Source organism: Belonocnema kinseyi, chromosome 8, assembly GCF_010883055.1.
Source record: "Belonocnema kinseyi isolate 2016_QV_RU_SX_M_011 chromosome 8, B_treatae_v1, whole genome shotgun sequence".
Classification (NCBI taxonomy): Eukaryota; Metazoa; Arthropoda; class Insecta; order Hymenoptera; family Cynipidae; genus Belonocnema; species Belonocnema kinseyi.
In genome coordinates, this window is record NC_046664.1 from 96,617,316 (window position 1) to 96,637,971 (window position 20,656).

Sequence of the window (20,656 nt, forward strand, 5' to 3'; positions counted from 1 at the left end):
TTTGTTATTTATTGATTATACGTCAGCTAACGGTTGGTGGAATGCACAATGATAATAATGTGCTAAGATAAGAAAGAAATTATTAATTATTTTGGTTCGTCATTGGTTGGTTGCAAAACTTTACTGACAACAGCTTTAATGCATGCAACGCATGATATAGGACGGACCGGACGTTGCAGAAAGTTTTCTTCATCATGACACACTGTGCGCAGCGGCCAAGTACGTGCCTCTGGCGAATCTTGACAAACAGGTCGATCCATTTCTCATTTCTTTTGTTTAAAGTGATCGGTGTTGTAATATTTTGGATATTAGATGTGTCTTACAATTTCCCATATACTTTTTAAATGCACTTTATCAAAGAAGAGTATATTCAAGTTGCTTTGCTTCGTTCATGCAAAAATCAAGGCTTCGAAATTTAGAATTTAAACCATTTATATATTCAAAATTAAAATTGATTGAAAATGATTTTAAACTTAAACTGCCTTGTTTAAATGGTAAGATTCTATCTTTTTGAGGCACTGGAGCTCTAAACCGGAAAATGACTTAGAATTTTTTTACTCTTGTTATTTTTGAATTTCTTTCGAATTTCTACGATTTCAATTTGAAATATTACAGTTTTTTTTAAAGATTTCTAATTTTTAAGTGTTCGATTTTCAGAGATTTAAATTTACAAACGTTTAATTTTTAAAGCTTTCGAAATAAGAAGCTATCAAGGCTTGCATTTTACAATTTTATTTGATTATTTTTTGATTCGAAATTTAAAAAACTGGAAAATGTGCAATTTTGAATGTTCATTTCAAGCCTTCAGCCAGGAAATTTTTTCACTTTTGTTCGTTTTAGACAAACATCAATTTTAGTATCCTTTTCAAAATATGGTGACTTTCTTCAGTTATGTATAAATTGATTTCCCTTTTTGGTTCTGTTTACTTGCAGCTTTCTATTGTTGCAATTGAAAATAGTCTTCAATTTTTAATTTAAGGCTCAAAAATAATTGCTTTGATTTTAGAGCATTGTAATTAAATACTCTTAGATTGAAATGGACATGATTGTTTGGTTTCAAATTTAAATCGTTACAAACTGCATGATTAAAGATTTTATTACTTGAAGGATTATAAATTCAGAATATACAAGGTTGAATTGTTTAAGACTGAATATTTAAAAATTATATGATTTCCAATTGAAAGTCTTCATTTAGCTAAATAATTTTATGTTGAAAATCGAATAGTTAAGATTGAAATATTAATTAAAACGTGGCTATTCATGTAGTGGTCAACTTGTTTTTTTTTTTTTTTGGTAAAGATAGTGATTTGGAAATAGCCTAATAGTTAAGCAATCATCATTGTTTCGGTTTAAATTTTTCCATTTGTAGTGTTTCATATTTAAAAAAATGTTTAGTACTAAAACTATTTATATTTGATGGCCAAAAAAATCAAAATGTTTATTTCTGGTGACTTTTACTTTCTGGTCGTATAATTTTGAATGATTTATTTAGAAATAATTCCTCATTTTGAAATTCTCGACATTAAATGTATTCGCCTGAAAAGCTTTTGAATTATAAATTGTACAGTATTGAATGTTTGAGTAACACATTTTTTTCGTTATAAAAGAATAGTTTCGGATTATATTCATCATCTTGGACATTATTTTTAACTGCATCAAATTAGACATTCAGTTTTGAAGGATTGAGTTGAAAAATTTAATTGACCGTAAGAAATGTTTCTAGATAGAAGATTGCAATATATTGTCATTTAAAGTAATAGTTGGATTATTTATGAACCTTCAAAATTGCTGGGACGAAGTTGTTCTCGACATATCTGTTGAATAATACGTTCATCGATGTTTCGTTTGAATTTCTTGTAGTGTTGTTATCGAAAATTTTATTTTAGGGTGCAGTGGTATGGACGGGATTAGCAGAAGCTTGGAGAACACATGTACAATCGCTGGAAGAAGCCCCAGTGATGTTTACTTTAGCAGAATTTTTGACTGAAGTTAGGAAAGTAAATCCTCTTGTTTCTTTGGACCATTGCAAAAATCTAGCACAACAGTTACAGGTATATCTAAAAAATTGGAAAAGCTATAGTAAGCATAGGGAGCATAGGGTCGATACAGGGACGTGTGTTTTGAAATTCAAGGGATAAATTTTGTTTAACGATATTTCAAATATTCGATAATATGTATCTACGATATAAGTGTTGTCAAAGTTATCTTTGGAGCTTTTGCTTTTAACATTACTAGCCTTAAAATGAGATTCTCTTATGTAAATCTTTTTTTACAGTCTCATAATAATAAGATATTAGTTTTATATGAAACTGCATATTGCGGATTTCTTCAAATCTCCACGTTTCGAAACGACCTGAATCCGAAAAAAAACAGTTAAAAACCGGAATAACTTTTGATTAAATTTGTTATTAATCAATTTTTGATAGGACGCCATTTTTTCATTTTAATCGTAAAAAATAGCGTAAAAAATAAACAGTTTAATTTTTGGACAAAGAGACACAACGTACAAAAAAATTGAATACACAAAAATTGTATACCCAAAAAAGATGGACAAATTTATTATGAATAATTTTTTGTTGTGGCGTGAAACCCATCTTACAGCACCAAGACTCTAACGCGATAATGTTAACGATTTTAAAGAGCGAAAGCAGTACAATCGAATGAGACTATTCTCAAGTTTGTACGATTAAAACTGAATGAAAAAAGTAACGCGTTTTAAATTACGCTTGTTTAACGTTCACAGGGGGCTCCTTCGTTCACTCCGCTACATTCTTTTAACCTCGATTTTAATTAACGACATATCGTAGCGAATAGAAAATATTCACGAAATACTTCTTACACTAAACCCTGCTTCAAATTTTGCAAAACACCATGATAACTTACCAATCAGAAATAATAAAATAAATTTTATTATATGAACTACAATGCATTATCAGATGATATAACATCCTCCGCCACTTTAAGAAAAAAAGGAAAATAAGAAAAAGTAAGTTTTGGATATAAAATAATAAAGTAATAACTTTTAATAGTTCTTTTTTTACAACAGTAAGTGAAGGTACAAATTATGCTTTGCGCCAAAAAAATACAAAAAATAATTGATTTTCCAAACATAATTTCGTTTTTCGTACAGTAACTCCGTTATCATACCTGTGTATCGGCCTTAAAATAAATATATCTCATAAAAATATTACAATTTAATCCAGTTATTTTATTTCTTATCTTAGGCTTTAGGCGAGTGTGTAGTTCTTCCTGCAGATTTGATAATTCTAAATCCAGAATGGCTCTGGCGGGATGTAATCGGCTGGCAGTTAAATCCAGATCATCGAGGTCGACCTGGAGGACGCACTACTGGCGTTTACGCCGTTGAAGATTTTCAGGCAAGATGCCCTTGTCCTGCTACTCAAGCTCTCGCCGTTTTGCAAGCTATCAATCTTTGCATTTCGGTATGTTATACTTAATTTCTAAGAATAATCCTCAAGAAGAATTGTTTTAAAATACACTTGTTAATATAAGTGAAATAAAATTTTACATCTATATATAATTTATTTGATGCCAAACAGTGTGAAGTGGAAGATGAAGAGTTAGAATATGAAATCCCTTGTTTGAATCTCATCGAAAGACTTCCAGGTTTATGGGAACCGTGGATATCCTGTCCTGTGGTTTTTCCTCACGCAGGACTTCGCATTTGTCCAGGAGAAGCCCGTTTTTATCACCTTTCGCCTATTTTTCCACACTTGCAGGTAAGACTTTTTAATTTCCAAAGTCCAGATATGTTCAAAATTAATTGATCAAGTCTAGATGTCTGGTGATCTTGATCCCCAGGAAATCTTTTTTATTGTTTTGTATTATCTGCTTATAAAACATTTACTTTATTAAAATGCAAAAATTAATTCTAATCCTTTACTCTATTATAAAATAAACTTCTCGTTTAGAAGAAGAGATCTTGCTCTGTTTGAAAGTTTAGAAAAAAATTAATTGTAACATACAAATTGATCTTTTGTTGTTTATAGAATAATGAAAAGATTTCAAGTTCAAGTATACATTTTTGTGATATTTAAGCTCCAAATAATAACAATTAAAACTTTAAAATATCGACGTTACTTGAGTTTTAGGATTAGATTGTGCCATGTCCATTGAACGGATTTTCGACCTGTAAAAAGGCGACGAAATACTGTAGTTAAATTAAAAGTTATATTCATGGATGATATTCTGAACACACAATTTTCTATATTCAGTAATCTTCTTTAATGTAGAAATTAATTACGTAAAATTTGTTAGCGGCAGGCAACTTTTATTGAGAGATTAGATATCATTAGTTGGCTGAAAATTTGAAAAATATGATCGAATTCTAAAATAACCTTAAAAGTATAGCGTGTTTAATATTTCTAACAAGTAAATAATTTATCGATCATTTCTATTGCCCAAGTTTGCTGTACATTTTTTGTGACCGAGAAAAATCGGTAAATTACAGTTGTTTTATGACCGTCAATTTTAACTAACTTTTGGAGAAAAATCTATCCAAACATTTGAAGCATCATAAATTTCATATTAAACGATTATGTATACTGCTTTTACTAAATTTCAAATTCTATCCAAATATTGTTTCAGTCTAAAAATGCCATTTTTACTCCATTCAAGATGAAATTTTATAATTAATAAGAAGAACAATTATTTAATTATTATCAGTAATGTTTAACTATTCATTTTAAACGAGCAACTATCAATTAAGTATTCAAAACTAAACAATTTGAGATTCCAGTTTTTGAAATAGAAATTTTGAAACTTCAAATTATTTCAAACGATTTAAAACAAAATGTGATTTCGAACAAAACATTTTAAAGCTTTTTAAGAATTGTGAAAGGTTTCAAAATTTAAAAAAATCTGAAGGTTCCTAGAAAAATTGAAAATGATTTTTATTTTGAAAAATTAATTTTTAAAGAATATTTTTAAATATTGGAAAATATTTCCAAAAGTGTCAAAAAAGAATTTCGAAGATTTTAAGAGATTTTTTTCAATCTGGTAGGATTTTTAAAACAATTTTGGGAAAAATTCGAATTTAAAAAAAAAATTGATGTTTTGAAAAAATGTCGAAAAGTTTTAAGATAATAAAAAAATTCGTGATTACCCGGGAAAATATTGAATCTTTTTTTATTTTGAAAACCTAATTTCAAGAGAAAATTCTTAAATATTGTAAAACATAAAGCAAATTTTGATGTATAAATAAAAATTCAAAAATTATTCGTTTGAAATTACTTAAAATTAAAATCATTTAACTTCAAATTTAAAAACGAATCAGTTAAAAAAAGAATTTTATCATTCAATTTTTAATTTGTCTAGTTGAAATTGTTTAAAATTATATAAATTAATTATTTCTGGCTACTTTTAAAATCTATTCTATAAATTCTTCAATTTATACGCGTATTGGCTCACTCTAACTAAAAAAAAAGTTTATTTAGTCCATATTGTGCCATGTCCAACTTAGTTGTTTTATTTATGTTCAATTAAAATAATTATTTATAAGTTCTATGATAAATTTATTATTTCAAAATATTTTATTGGGGTAATAATATAATATAATATAATATTGGGGCAATAGTAATAATATTAAAACTTTGACCCTTATTTTGTCAATTTGACAGTCAATGGACCAGGAGTATTCTAGCTTCTATCTATGGTTCTGCTCTATTTGAAAATATTGTGACAATAAAAAATGTAATGGCTTATTTTTTTAAGTGTAGCAAATGGTTATTTCATTTTTTAATATGCAAAAAAATCACATGGAAAACCTTGATTTCTTGACCTGAAATATCTGGAAAATTCCGTGAAATCTACTTCCAGGAATCGCTAAACTTCCTGTCAAGATTGAACAATTTCTTTCTTTGTTTTTAGGTTCAACTTAGGAAAATTTCCAAATCTTGGGACCCGAATGAATCAGATTTGTATCAGTGGTGGCGAGGGTCCAAACTCTGCATAGGACCTTGTGAAAGTATGATCACGTTGGAGGAAGAAGACCAAGGATATATAGAAGTGAGAGTGAGAGGACCAAGAGGTTCAGGAACTCAGTGCTTTTCACTAATTAGTATCATCACTGATGCTGTAGATTCGTGCATCGAAACTGTGGCGCCTGGAATGATTCTCGAGAGACATTGGCTCAGTCCTAGTCAACTTAGAGATTACGATGAGGTAGTAGAAATTAACTTAAATCTTGGATTTGGTATTTAAACCTCTGGCCTTGTAGGTATGCTCTTAAAAAATTATTTTCCTCAAAGGTGATACATTCGTGGGAACCGGCTTTGATCCTCTCAGCTTTGATGGAAAGGGGTTTCGAAGAAGTATGTTTCAAAAATCCTTTCAACGGCAAACAAGAAAATATATGGGATATAATTGGATGTGGACTAGTTTTGTCACACAATTGTATTCCTGGTTCAAAGCAATCAGTGAAGAATATAAAACCTGGTGTTCAAAGAAGATTGGCTCAATTACTCGATCCACTAGATCCTCAAGGCAGAGATTGGTGTTTACTGGCAGTGAGACTTGGATTAGGAGATCGAGTTGCCCAACTTGATAGTACGATCGGTAGTCCAACGCTAAGGTAATTCATAATTATAATTGAATAGCATTAAGAATTGATTTGTCAATAACTGACATTGACAATGATTGATTTGAAAATTTTTAATTATGCAATGTTAATCCCTTTAAATGAAATTTATTTTTAAATTTAGATGCAAGGATTTCAATTTGATACGTTTAAAAATGTTTTAAATTCATCTTTGAATTCATACTTTCAAGGCCTGAAGTTACTGAATTTAAAACTGCAATTTTTTCATTTCTCGTCCACACTCGTTCAAGTTTCTAATGCCTTTTTGAAAATTTGTAACTTTCTCATTTCTTAAGTTTCAGTTTTAAATTCTCACGTTATAATTTCTAAAAATAGTTATATTTAACTCAGCATTCACAGTCTTTCCCTTATTCATCTGCCTTTCCCATTTTTAAAATGCCCCCCTTTTCCCCTATTCACGGAAAGCTTCCCCTTTTCCTTGATTTTTTAAAAAGTTGCGTTGTGATCTTGCATACATTGTTGTCGAAAACCTGATTGGTTGCAACTCTATGTTAATATTACTTTTAGTGAATGTTTTCAGTTCGTTCTTTGCTGAGATTAAAAAAAAAACTAAAACAAAATATAGCTTTTCGAAAATTAAAGAAAAAAGCTTTTTAAGAATTTTTAAACCTTATCAAAGAATAAAATTTTTCTCTTCAAATACGTAGGAACATTTCAAATGATTTGTTAGTTTGAAAAACGAATTTTAACAGAAAAGTGAAAAAGAGTTTCATAAAAATTTCGAAAGATTTCTTCAAATTTCGAAACAAAATGTAGATATTTTTCAATTTTACAAAATTGCAAAATTTTAGAAAAAATTTGTGTATCCAAGAGAATAAACAAATTTTTTTGAGGTTCCTAGAAAATTTGAAATGATTTTTTATTAAAAAAATTGTCGAATAAAAATCTGGACGTATTTAAAGCAATTTTTTTTATATTTGGAGTATTCTAAGAAAATTTTAATAATTTTCCAAATAATTAAAACGTTTTAAAGATTTCAAATTTTTGTTAACAAAATTTAGATTTTTGCAGATTTCGAACAAAAAAATCTGCAATCTTTTAAAGAATCCCGAAAGATTTCGCAAGTGAAAACATTTTTTTAAGATTTAAAATATTGTTTGATTTTTGCAGATGCTGAAAAAATGATTAGCTGGTTCTAAGATTCCTAGGAAAAATTTAAATCATTTTTTTTTGTTAAAAAATTCATTTTCAGGCAATATTTAAAAAGATTTATAAACGTTTCAAAATATTTTCAAAATTATTGAAAAAGACTCTTCATTTTTTTAGGCTCCTTTTTTAAAATTTTGCAGCATTTTCCTGCAAATTTGAAGAAAAACCCGAGCCATTAAAAAATACATTGAGAAGTTGAGAAACAATTTTTAAAATAATTTTAATATTTTGTAATTCTTTTAAATTATATTAGAATTTGCAAAGTTAAAATAATACATTTTCTAACAGATTAAGCAGTTTGATAGAAGTTTACAATGGATATTAATTATATTAAAAAAAAAAAATTACCCATTGCAATAGTTCGATTAGACCAACATTCAAAACGAGAATTACAAGATTTACAACTGATATTGATGACATTTTTTCGATTGAACATAAATTTAATAAGTTCTCAAATTCAGATAATCTGTAAAAACTACCAAAAAGCATCAAAAGTACGAGGTTTGTTAAAAAAAGGTGACTTTCCAAATTTAGCGGGCTACGTACATTAGATTTTAGATTTTTTTTATGTTGGTGCACATGTCCCCAACAAATGTCATCATCAGCCATTTTGCATGTTTGGTTTGTTTTTGAAGAATATAAAGTTTACACGTGTTTTGGTGTGCTTGGCGATTTTTTGCCATAGAAAAAATGGATCAAAGAATCTGTTTACTTTGAGCAAAAAAAGTGTTTATAAGTGGTACAAGCTCTTCACAGAAGGCCGAGAAGATATTAATGACGATGCCCGCCCTGGATGCCCCAGCATGTCAAGAACCGATGAAAACGTTGAAGCAGTGATAAAAATTGTTGTAGAGAATTTTCAAATCACTGTTAGAGAAGTTGCTGAAGATGTCGGCATATCGGTTGGCTCATGATATGCAATTTTTACGGATGTTTTAGCCCTGAAACGTGTGGCAGCGAAACTTGTTCCGAAAGTACTGAATCTTGACCAAAAGAACCGTAGTATGAACATCGCGCAGGAGCTGTTGAAACATCCTAAATCCCCAAGACCGAAAAAAACACGCCAGGTTCGGTCAAATGTGATGGTTTTGCTCACTGTTTTCTAGATGACAATGGCGTGGTGCATCAATAGTTTGTGCCAATAGGTCGTACGATCAATAAGGAATATTACCTTGAAGTTGCGCCGTTTGCGTGAAGCAATACGAAAAAAAACGCCTGGATGTGTGGCGGAACAATGCATGGCTTTTGCATCACAATAATGCACCTGCTGACACATCGTCTTTTTTCATAATTTTTTGGCAAAAAGCAATACCATAATCATGCCTCAGCCACCGTACTTACTGTACATGGCCCCCTTGCGACTTTTTCTTGTTCCCAAAATTGAAAAGCCCCATGAAAGTACGATGTTTTGTCACGATTGAGGAGATAAAGACCGCATCGCTCGATGAGATTAGGGCCATACCAAAAAGCGCATATCAGAAGTGCTTCCAGGATTGGAAAAAGCGCTTGTATAATTGTATTATGTCTGAGGGAGATTACTTTGAAGAGGATACAATAGATATTGATTCATAAATATTATTCGAAAAAAATAAAAAGTCACCTATCTTTCATAATCCTCGTATGGGGTCCTTTACAGAAAGCTATCGTGAGAACTCATGTCGCTTATGGCTATGTAGTTCTTGTATATGAAACCGCGTCTCAATTCACTCTGTCAAGGAACCTGAACAGGATTAAAGGTTAGCTTACATACAGGTTCCTTTACAGGATAATGTAATTTCATTCGCCAAATTTCTGCACAGGAACAATCAAACTTATCTGTATAGGTTCGTATGCAGGATTTTTCAACTGTGAGGTAATTAGTCTGTTTCCGTGATTCGGGTTAAATATGTACGTGTACTAGTTTCTACACCACCCGAGAGGTACAGTACGCGGTGCGTTTTTTTAGTGGTTTCCCCAAGAGGCCTAATCCACTTCCTCTTGCTGTTCTTAGTCTGTAGTTATTAGTGAGAGAACTGAGAAGAGTTAAGGGGCTATTGCAATGGATCATAATGTATTACTGTAAAACAAATGATAATACTGTAATGCACGAAAGTTTTGTAATGCCAAATGATAGCATATTCTTAATCAGCGTCAATATATTCATTTATTACCGGATCCAATTCTTCGTAATGGGAAAGTTTTGTTAAATTTTTGTCCGGTCTGATGATTTGAGAAATATCGTGGAATAGCCCGTAGCATCAGGTGTGAGTGCAGAATGTCATACAACGATAATTTCTGAAATGCTGTTTTTCGACAATTAAATCGTTGCTTTTCAATTTTAATTGCCAAAGTGTTTTCTATATTACGTCTATACTTCATATATACTGATATTTCATCAGATATTCCTGTTTAGGAATTTAAACGTTTCCCATATAAATTCTGTAAAAAACAAGTTACACGACAATAGAGGCCTTCTTTATGAATTAGCTCATTATTCAGCAGGTGATGCAAAAACTTATACTATTGATACCTATTGATCCATGCACTGCTTTTACGACTCAACGAATCTTTGTGATACATCGAGGTTCATTATATTCCTGTGTCGGAAATTGAGAGAGCTTTCCTTTTAATACAGACAACAGCACTGTTTACCCTTGTTCTTCTAAGCATTTGAACATCTTGGAAGCCTCTTTCAACTATACAAATTTCGCTTTTTCGCACAAGTGTCTTTATGCCATGTGAGCGAGGGAAAACGATCTTCATAATCTCGTACAATTTCTTTGCAGTGGGATACGTATGATTAATGATAAGTGCGTCTCTAGAAATTGAATTCACTCCGAACGAGTCAGGTAAAATATCTTTTTGGAATGCATTCAGCACTGAGTCACAAAACTTGTATACTTGTTGTTCACGATTCAGTCCTAAAAATGCGGCGATAGTGGCATTAGAGTTGCCACGTAGCTTAAACAAAAATACAACCAGAGACAGTTCAACGTACCGGCAACTGATAGTTTTCATTGATGTCATTTTATTGCCCAGCTGCAATATGGTTTGCCAAGTCTGCATTACATCCACAAGTTCAACTGTACTGCTATTCGAATATATATGCAAATGCTGCAATTCTTCTTCAATTAAACTTTTTTCAAACAGATGTGTTGGACAGCATAGATTTTTGTTTGGGACAAATATTTCCCTTTTGATATGGCATTTCTACCACATAAGTGTCCACAGCAGGCGTTCCTGCTAAGAATTAAGAGCTGGAAACGTTGGGTCTCTCTTTGACGAACTTTCTGACGATGATATAGGTGACAGAGTTATTTGCCTCTTCTGCAATGGTTAAGTACTATTACCCTCTTCCGATTCAGCTATGCCGCTGATATCTCCAATTTCATTGCTATTTTCTTCGGCTTCTAGCGGTGGACGTATACTATCGAGAGGCGAGTGTATTTGCGACATCTATTACACATTACATCATCAATAGGTACCGTCTTATTGATCAACTCTAATAATGCTTCTGCTTCAGCCTCCTCATAAATTATAACTTTTGTAGCCCTCGTCTTTTATAAGAAAACTGGACACTTCACACTTTTCGTTTAATTCGATTTTTTAGAATTTGAGATGTTTAACAATGTTTTTAAAGCGACAGAGGAATTAAATTTTATTCGTACAATAATCCAATATGTTCCTTAAATCGTCTTATCTTTATTCGACAGGCGAAAGTCATCCGGAGCGCGCTATGATTTTGAACGAACTACCGAATTCCGCTGATTTATCTACAGTACGCCAGTTGTGTCAGAACACCGATATCTATAGCATACGCAGTAGTAATTCTTGTGTACTTTTAGGTTTTACTAGGTAGGTTGACACATGGCTTTACATAAACTAAAAATACATAGGAATAACTACTGCACATGACAAAGATATCCACGTTCTGACACCACTGCAGTACGTCATATTTCGAATTTGCCGTATATTTCGAAATATGTATTCTAAATCTCACTTTATCATTGTCTTTCCTTTTGATTCTCGAAATTCATCATTATAAATACTAGAGTTTCGAATTACAACAAACCGCGTATTATGCACGAGAAGCCGATATACGGCATCCCTATGAGAGAAGCTATTGCGTATCCGCCTTAATCTTTCCATACCTTTCTAACCTCACTATCCCCCTCTCTCTTTCTCTTGAATGTTCACAAGTAAGTTCAGTAGCTCCATCTACTTCAAAGCGGCTCTCATTCACTTTGGTAGGATGCCGTGTATCGGCTTCTCGCATATAATACGCTTTTTGTTCCATAATTCAAGACGCTAGTATTATATACTATCGGACGATACACGGTATCCCTTTGAGAGACGTATTTGTTATCTACTAGTGAACTCAACTGAGGATATTTGTAAACACCTATAATTTTTAGACTGATCTCCAGCATCTTATTAAATAGGAGTAAACTTCGGAAAAGGTAAACTAGCATCGACCTGATTGTTACCTGAAACTTCAGGGTAATAGTTTTTTTTAAATGTTTCGAAGCATCTCTAGTTAACTCGATTCAAAGTATCCTGGACAGGGAGGTTTAGCCCTTGTAGATGAGCTTCCTGTCAACTTAACTGAAATTATAATGGCAGGAGACTCATCGAAAATATACTTACAACTTTTCTTGTTTGGACTGTAGTCTAGACGCAGGATGGATGTCTTCATTGGTGGTTATGAAAAGGGCATCGACATTAGAATCTTCTTCTTTCCCTGGATCTTTTCAGCATTGCCTTGATCCATTTGATTGAACATCGCCAAATTTTCGGGTGTTTGGAGATCCTCCAACCGGGTTGATTGAAAAAAGGCTCGGTTCTTCTTAGAGCCGAAGGCCGTCTATACGATTATTTCAGCTCCTCGATTCTCTAGGTAGTCTTTTGAAATTCTTAAAACTGTCAGATCGTGAATTCGCCGTCCATAAGCTAATAGGGGTGAGGCAGCTGTCCGTTTGGAAGTCTTAATGAAAGATAAGGTGCCTGTAGGTTTGAAAAGCCAGTTGAGGAGAATCCGAGCATCCCAGGAAGGGAATTTGATCTCACGAAGCTTAGAGAGATAGATAGCCTTCAGGGTTTGTCGAACTAAGAAGCCAGTAGATGAGTCTGAGACAAGTCCCCCAGCGTAGAAGCTAGTAATGACAGATTCATGAAGAAGGATGGTGTTATAGGACAGGCCTTTGGTAATTGACAAGTCCGCTCGAAATACACAATTTTCTCGGACTAGCGAAGCCATCTTCGGATTGGGTCCTTGTATCTCTTGAGAGTTGAGTATCTCCAGCTGCTTTGGATCAATTCTTTCTCCTGAGGGGACTAATCTCTAAAGAGGTCCTGCGACACCCAATTCTCCAAACCTAGAATGTTAGACGTTCCACTTGCTGAGGAAGCTGATCCGTGTTTGTGTTAATGAGGGAGCTCTACAGGTTCTAAATCGTTAGTACGGGCTTCTTGCTCTTGCTCTATAAGTCGGACATTTAGAAGGTCTGGTCCCACTTTCGAGCTTACAGTGACAAGACGGACTAAAGGCGCCTATAATTAGAGCGTAAAAAACGTTGCAGTGTCGCGTTACGTATTGCTTGACTACTGCTGGTCTTGCTGAAACAAAGAAATTGACGTCTGGAACGCTCCATTCGGCAAAGATCCTCTTCGTTACATGAGGTAGAAGATTGCTTCTCCGGAGTGGTTTTCCCCTCGACAGTCGATCCGCAATACCGTTGTATTTTTCTGGTAGGCACACCGCAGAGAGGGTGATGTTGTTTCTGTCTAAAATGTTGAGAAGTTGAAAGTTTAGGTCCAGGAGTTGGAGGGACCTTGTGTCTCCCTTCTCCTGGACGTAATCTACGAGAGTGCGATTGGCCGTCTGTAGTAATACGTGAACGTTCCGAACCCGCAGAGACGTCCTTTCTATAACGACGCGAAGTACGAAAATTTCCTTTTTTTAGAATTCCAGCTCTTCTGGGACTCCGACCATGAGCCGGAATTCTGGAGACCGTCGAGCTGGGATCCCCAAACTGTATATATAGCGTCGATGGTGAGAAAGTTCTTTATGGGAGGTTTGTGCAAAATACAGAAGAAGTCATGGCTGTCTACCACCACGTCAGCTCCTGTATCACTTGAGGAGTTATTACGAGCTTCTACCGTAGTCTGCGTTGTCGGAATCTGGTTAAGAACCCTTGAAGATAGCGGCAATGACGTGGCCCTCAGTGGACGACGAAATTGGCGAAATTCAGCTGGTCAAGTAGGCGCTAAAGATCCTTCAAGGAGAAGTGTCCTTATGTCTAGACAGCTGGTTTTTTTGTGAAAGGATCGCCTTTATTAAAAAGGTATTCGAAACTGGGAGAAAACTTTCGAAGAGCCATCTGGACGTTCTTATTTCTTACCGTGGACAGAAGATGCGCTCTTCGGCCCCCTATGCACTGTGCTCTCTTGCCACAAATCACTTGTATAATCTGGTCGAAGTTTTTTTGGATCTGTCGGATAGTTTATCAGGATTGAGAATATCCTGGTTCGAGAAAGCCCCGTCGATGAAGGATTACAGACCCGGTCTCAGAAGTTCCTTCTTTTCAATCTTAAGTTCTTCTACTCTGGAGAATTAAAATGTTGTAAGGAATCAAGGGCCTCCAGGCGTTCCTTCGTAGCTGCTCGTATATACCTCTTTTCGACAATATTGGTTTTCAGGTCTCCGAAGTACAAGCCTCGAGCACACTGTGAAGGCTTTGACATCGAACTTTTGAGAGATCTCTCTGGCTTGAGTTTCTTGTGAAAGCAACCCAGTCAATCAATTAATATAGTGCTGCAGTTTCTGCAGCTGAGCTTTAAAGCTGAACCTGGGCCTCTTTGCTGAGGGAGTGCTCTCGTCCTCACTCGGTCGTTCGGATGAGATGTTTGAGAGGGGCGAATCTCTACGATTTTCATCTTCGCAACCCCTTTCAGGGACTCCTTCCATCAAATAACTTCTCTTATAATAGGGGTCTCCACAATCCACAGTTGCAGCGTGACACCTAGGATTGCTCGGCCTTTTTCATGTTTTCGTCATTAATAATACTAAAAAAACAAAAAATTACTAATAATAATAAAAATAAGTGGCCAAAAATAAATTCAAAGCCTTCCAAATTTGAGAGTTTTTTTCAAATTGAGACTCTGTAAATAAAATTATTTCAGCATAAAGCTTCGAAAAAGGAAAAATTAAAAACTTTAAAAACTGATCATTAAAATTCAAAGGAATTGAAATTACATTATTGCTTTTAAATCCTAATAATTATTAATTTGATACCACTTTAAACTAAATTGAATGTATCAAAGTCAAAGCTACTTATATAGTAGAATTTTCACTACATTAAAAAAATGGATTTAATTAAATTAATTAATAGAAAAGTTTTGAAAAACGCTATCGCAACTGTAGTGGGGGAATTCTTTGCATTGGTATTAGCAGATTGTAAAAATGGTAATTTATTTATTTTTTGTGTATCTGTTAGATATAATAATTTAATTATGGTTTTAATATTAAGTAATAGAAACCCAAGGACGCGTGAATGTCTTGTTACTTTTTAATATTTTACATTACTTTATTGTGATATAATTTTGTACGTAATTATAACAATTATATAATTAAGATATACTTTAGATAAATTTAAGTCCGAATTTGTAAATTAAATTTTGAATTACTTATAAACAAAATAACTTTTAGGGAATATAAATTGTGAGTATAAAAAATTACAATTGCATTGAATATTTTATTTAACAATATTAAAGTAACGAAAACTAAACATTCATTATTTTATTTCATAATTCTGCATTTTAGCGTGAAATTTCCAATAGAAATAAGGGTCTCTAGTTGACGAGTTTTTAGCGGCTCAAATCAGGTAAAGGGTTTTGACAGTTCTAGGTCAAAACTGAGTAGATCCGACCTATTGGCCTGGGATCGCTAGTAGATACAGGATCTACCTTCGGAGACCTCTGCCTTAAACGACACTCAACATAGGTCTCCAGCATAGGACTTTATAAGTCGACATAGGGTCGACGGAACGTCGCGTCAGTGCGGCATCGACGCGATGCGCGTGCAGCTATTGCCAACTGTTCGCATTTTTTGACATTCATGTTTACTTGGTACAGAAAATTGACATAACTTCGCTTTGACAAAATACAGTTGGCAACTTTTGCACGCGCATCATGTTGATGCTGTATCGACGTTGCGTGGATGCTACGTCGACTTATGGAGTGATATTGTGGAGAGACCTTCATGCAATGGAATGAAATGCAATGAGTGATCCTATGCTTCCAAATGTTGGCGAAGTTTTCTTTGCGCTTGGTCGAGGCAGCGAATTCCTTTGCCGAAGCTGGCGCGCAAATCAAAACGAGTATTAAAAACAATTTTAGAAATTAGAGTAACTAATTATTACATATTGCACACGAATATATATATAAATTGTACAATTTGTGTTGTCCGTGTTAAAAACTACAAATCTGGCCGAAGTTTCGTGAACTTTACAGTGGACTTCTTCAGGGCTAACTCACGGTGTGCCCACTCTCATATATTTCGAGGGGGTACTTAATGATTGTGACAATGCAAAACCAGCAACAACAATGAATGTCTAAGTTTTATTTATATAGAAGAGAAGGCTTAATCCTCTTCCTCTCATTAGTATGATTGGCCTTTGGTACTGCATCCATTAAAATAAGATTGCAATGTTTTGTAGTTTGTAGAAAATAGAACCCAGACTTCATCAAAAAGAGGCCGCATGCTGTATTCTCTCGGATGGTGTGAAAAATAGTACACACGTACATTTTTAATACGACCCTCTGCCACAATTAGACATTTGACATCAATTTCAGTTTGATAATAGTAGGGTCGATTTGACATGCTTATCTAGCTATAGCCTCTTATTTCGAAGGATTTCCACATATTTCAACAATTTCAAGGGATATGAAGGGCATAGAACAATTTCAAAGGATTATTTTGAAAGATTCAGAGAATTTCAGGATATTTCGTTCAAAAAATGTGTGATATATTATTTATCATAAAAACATTGTTTCATCTTTTCTACATGTAAAAATAAATGTTTAATCCTTCCCGTATTTTCCCTGTTTCTCGTGTTAATATTAAGCTATTTCTCCTTTTTCGAGCTCTTTTTGAACGATCGCCCCTGTTAACTGCATTTCAGCTCAAAATGTCTAATATGCTGTTTGAAACAAAAGCCCGGATATGGGTTAGTGTTACCTGTTTCTTTTTGACAAAATATCTGAAGATTGTGTACAGATAAAGTGATGAAATTTAGACTACTATTCTATCCTTGAATATCCTAAAACAGATATAAGGATTTTTTCAAACATTAAATTAAATATTTGTTGTCACTTTTTTAATGTTGCAAATTTTTTTTTACTGTGACTTTAAATTTTCATAATTTAACTCAAATGTATTAAAAAAAATAACATTATTTTATTATTATCATTCAGTCTATACTGCAATAATGTAAATTTAGATACCAAAACGTAATAATTGTTTAGTTTTATACTGTCTATTAAGGCTTTCAATCTAAATTTTGCAATTGAGAAAGATTTCAAAATCAAATTGTATTACAATTTTTATATAAAAATTTTCAACTATTCGTTTTGGAAGAGTGGTAATTTTAAAATTGTTCAAGCATTTTGCGGCTTTCAATTTGAAATAAAATAATGAATTATTAACGTACCGAGAATTTGAAATTGTTCAATTTTTAAGGATAGTAATTTTAAATGTTTGTTTCTTATATTTTCACATTCTTAAAGTTTTCGGTTAACATTTTTTAAATTGTTTAGGCTTTTAATTTGAAATTGTTTTACATTTCTTACTAAGAACTTTCAGTTGTGCCTTGTAGGTCAAATTTATATTTTATTTTAAACTTCTGTTTTTATTTGTATGTCCTCAAAATTAACATTATTTGACTTAGAATGATTTTAACCTGTAAACGATTGTATGTAAGATGAATCAAGTTCAAATATTTTAATGTTTAATGTTAGATATTTTTGTATAATAGAATTATTCCAACGCTGCAAATGCCTAATTTTTCTATTCATTATGAATGGAAAGTTTTCAGAAATTTGAGTGATAATCTTCATGCTGTAAAAACTAAATACAAGAGGAAACTCAGAAACTTCAATGAGAATAGAAGGACAGATTGAATCCAACTTTACTATTTTTTTTATGGATTTTAATCATTTTCACAAGTTTCTAAATGTCGAAATTTTGATTTACAGGCTTCTGAATTGCGCAGGAAATGACTGTACAGTAGGAACTCTAGTCCAGGAACTCAAAGCCCTAGAAAGGGACGACGCAGTCCATCTTTTATTATCATACACACCAACATACGTCCAGTCAACTTCCCAGGGTTCAGAGACTGGTTCTGATCTTTCGAGATGACGTCCTTGCTTGCGTCGATAACAAAGCAGAATTTCTACTGATGTTAATAAGAATCCTTTAAATAATCTCAACCGATGTTCTTCGAACTTCAGGATACAATTAAAATAACCTAAAATACAATTCAAAACCGTCAATCACAAGAGGACAATTTTACATGAAGTTTCATATTTTTAAATACCATGTTTATCGCAAACGAGGATCCTCGTTTTCGTTTTTGTAAGGCTTTAATAGTCTCTAACTTAGGAAAAGACAATGGGTGCGGTACCAAAGTTTGCAATTGATTCAAGTTACAAAAGGTACCGAGGGAGTAGTATTGAATTCCTTGTGATATTCTTTCGTCCCATTCTTAGCTAGGATTGTGATTCGCAGTTATGTTTTGCAATCTTTCCATTATTTAATATAACTGCTAATAATTAAGATCAGCGGATCCATTTGAATCACTATTCGCTTCATTTAATTGCACCTTTAATATTTAATACAATTAGTCTTTAATACGAGTAATCATAATGCAATCATGGTTTTGCATCGCGGCGTACGCATTTTGTATTACGCAGAATTTCCAAAAACTGTAGGCATCATGCGATACCAATTGTGATACCGTGCAACCGAAACTGGCTTTTTTGAGACAATTGAAATCTTGAGTTCTTGGGTAGTTTTCGCTTCGTGCCATAGAGCATTATAAAAATCTTTCATCTCGTAGAATCTCAAACTTTTTCTTGACATGTCGAAATTCTGCTATGGCTCGTTTTGTAAACGCCTTTTATTGGTTAATTGTATTCTAAAGTATTTATTTGGATACCTTTACAAATTAAGTCGATGTTGCCCTCTTTAAAATAAGTAGGCTCGTTTTATATTACTAAAATTTAATAATTGAAATTTAATAGTTGTTAAAGCCTCCGCAAAATTACCTTGACGAAGTTTATTTTAGAATGGGAACAAACGATATTATACACATTTTTTTATTAGTGCATTATTGAATTTTTAGTTTAGTTATCGGCAATGTTTAAATGAATTTCGTCAGGAGAAATTTTCAAGGAAACTAGTCTGTCCAATTTTCTATATTTCCACTTATAAAATAAGTGCATTGTTGCTACCTTGGCATTCCATTGATAAAAATATGTGTAATTTTGCTACAGTAGTTAGAAAATTTGTATAGATATGTTGTGTGCTAAAGAGTGCATTTATGAATTCTACACTTTTTTTCTTTATTCCTATTGTTATATAAAAACGAGAATGTCAATGAGAGTTTATTTATAGGGTTGATAGGGGTAAGTGTGATGCGCAATTACAAAGTTAAACTTTCAATAGTTTCATTCAAAATTATCTTTGGACTTTCTACTTTTAATCGTTTGCTTCTTTAATCAACAAACACTTGTTTATAGAAATATTTTTAATTTTCTCAGGTAGTGCGTCGAATGTTTCAGATTTTTCATCATCACGGGTAAGAGTGATAAGTGCAAAATAATACTAAAATTTAAACTTTATAAGATTCTACTTTCGTAAATATGAATAAAAAAATCGACTTATATTGTATGTTTGCTTTCAATTTTTTTGCCATTTATTAGAATATTAATGAAAATAAACCCTCGCAATTATCCCTTAGCCTGATTCTTAATTACTTTGTCGTAATTTATAATTAAAAATATTAAAAATGTTCAATTTTTTAGAAAAAAGCGAATATTAAAGAAAATGATTATATTTTTCTTTATTTCTAAAAAAAAAATCAACAAAAGGTGCTTTATGTCGGAAAAAATCAAAAGACTAGATGCCACAACTGCAAATCGGAATTTTCTAAAAGCGTCTCAGTTTCTTTAAAAATAATTGATTAGAGGAATAACCAATGACTGCCAAATTTTTCCTACAAAAAATAAGAGATTTAATCATTATATTGTAATATAAAAGTGAATAACTAATTTGTTTTTTATTCCAGATTTTCTTGTTATCGCACTAACCCCCTTATCACACTTACTCCTATCGACCCTATATTTTAGAATTGGAAGTGTTTTTTTTCAATTGTTCAAAAGACAATTCCAATCTAAACTTTCTAGCATAACTTAGCGCATAACTTATTTCTTATTGTATATTTGCACTGAAAGTATTACCATTGCGCAACATGTATGCAGTATTAAAAAAAAATCTTCGAAAAGTAGGAAGTTGATTTATTCAAATCTTCTACTGTTTTTACACGCGTTGAAGTAATACGATTTTGTTAATTGACGACGAATTATACAAAGTTTATTGTAATTTAAGCTGGTCCTTATATGAAAAATATAGGTTTGGTCAGTTTTTTGTCTTGTCATTGCCAAAATAAATATAAATTTCAGAATTAAATTTAAATCGCTTTCTATATTTTTAAATTGAAAGAAGGTTCGAAGGTGCGATCTAATTGATGAAAAAATAGTTGATTTGCGCCATTTTTTTCACACGCATTTGTTCACAAAAATTCAAACCGTGCCAGAATTCTGCAAAACAAGAGCGCTTTTGGGGCCAGC

The 20,656-nt window shown here is 32.7% G+C and overlaps 1 protein-coding gene across 4 annotated transcripts in view; it reads left to right on the forward strand.

The window, feature by feature from the left end:
• The window catches only part of LOC117177902 (death-associated protein kinase 1-like), a 46,317-nt gene extending 25,826 nt beyond the window's left edge, over nt 1-20,491 (forward strand). For 3 of the 4 annotated variants that reach the window (XM_033368977.1, XM_033368978.1, XM_033368979.1), the window contains exons 14-20: nt 161-250; nt 1,887-2,051; nt 3,225-3,443; nt 3,561-3,740; nt 5,890-6,183; nt 6,270-6,592; nt 18,002-20,491. In XM_033368977.1, coding sequence (XP_033224868.1) covers nt 161-250; nt 1,887-2,051; nt 3,225-3,443; nt 3,561-3,740; nt 5,890-6,183; nt 6,270-6,592; nt 18,002-18,164 — 1,434 coding nt within the window. In that variant the 3' untranslated portion in view covers nt 18,165-20,491. The remainder of the gene's footprint in view (nt 1-160; nt 251-1,886; nt 2,052-3,224; nt 3,444-3,560; nt 3,741-5,889; nt 6,184-6,269; nt 6,593-18,001) is intronic. The other variant, XM_033368980.1, reaches the window with a different exon arrangement.
• Nucleotides 20,492-20,656: the final 165 nt, after the last annotated feature.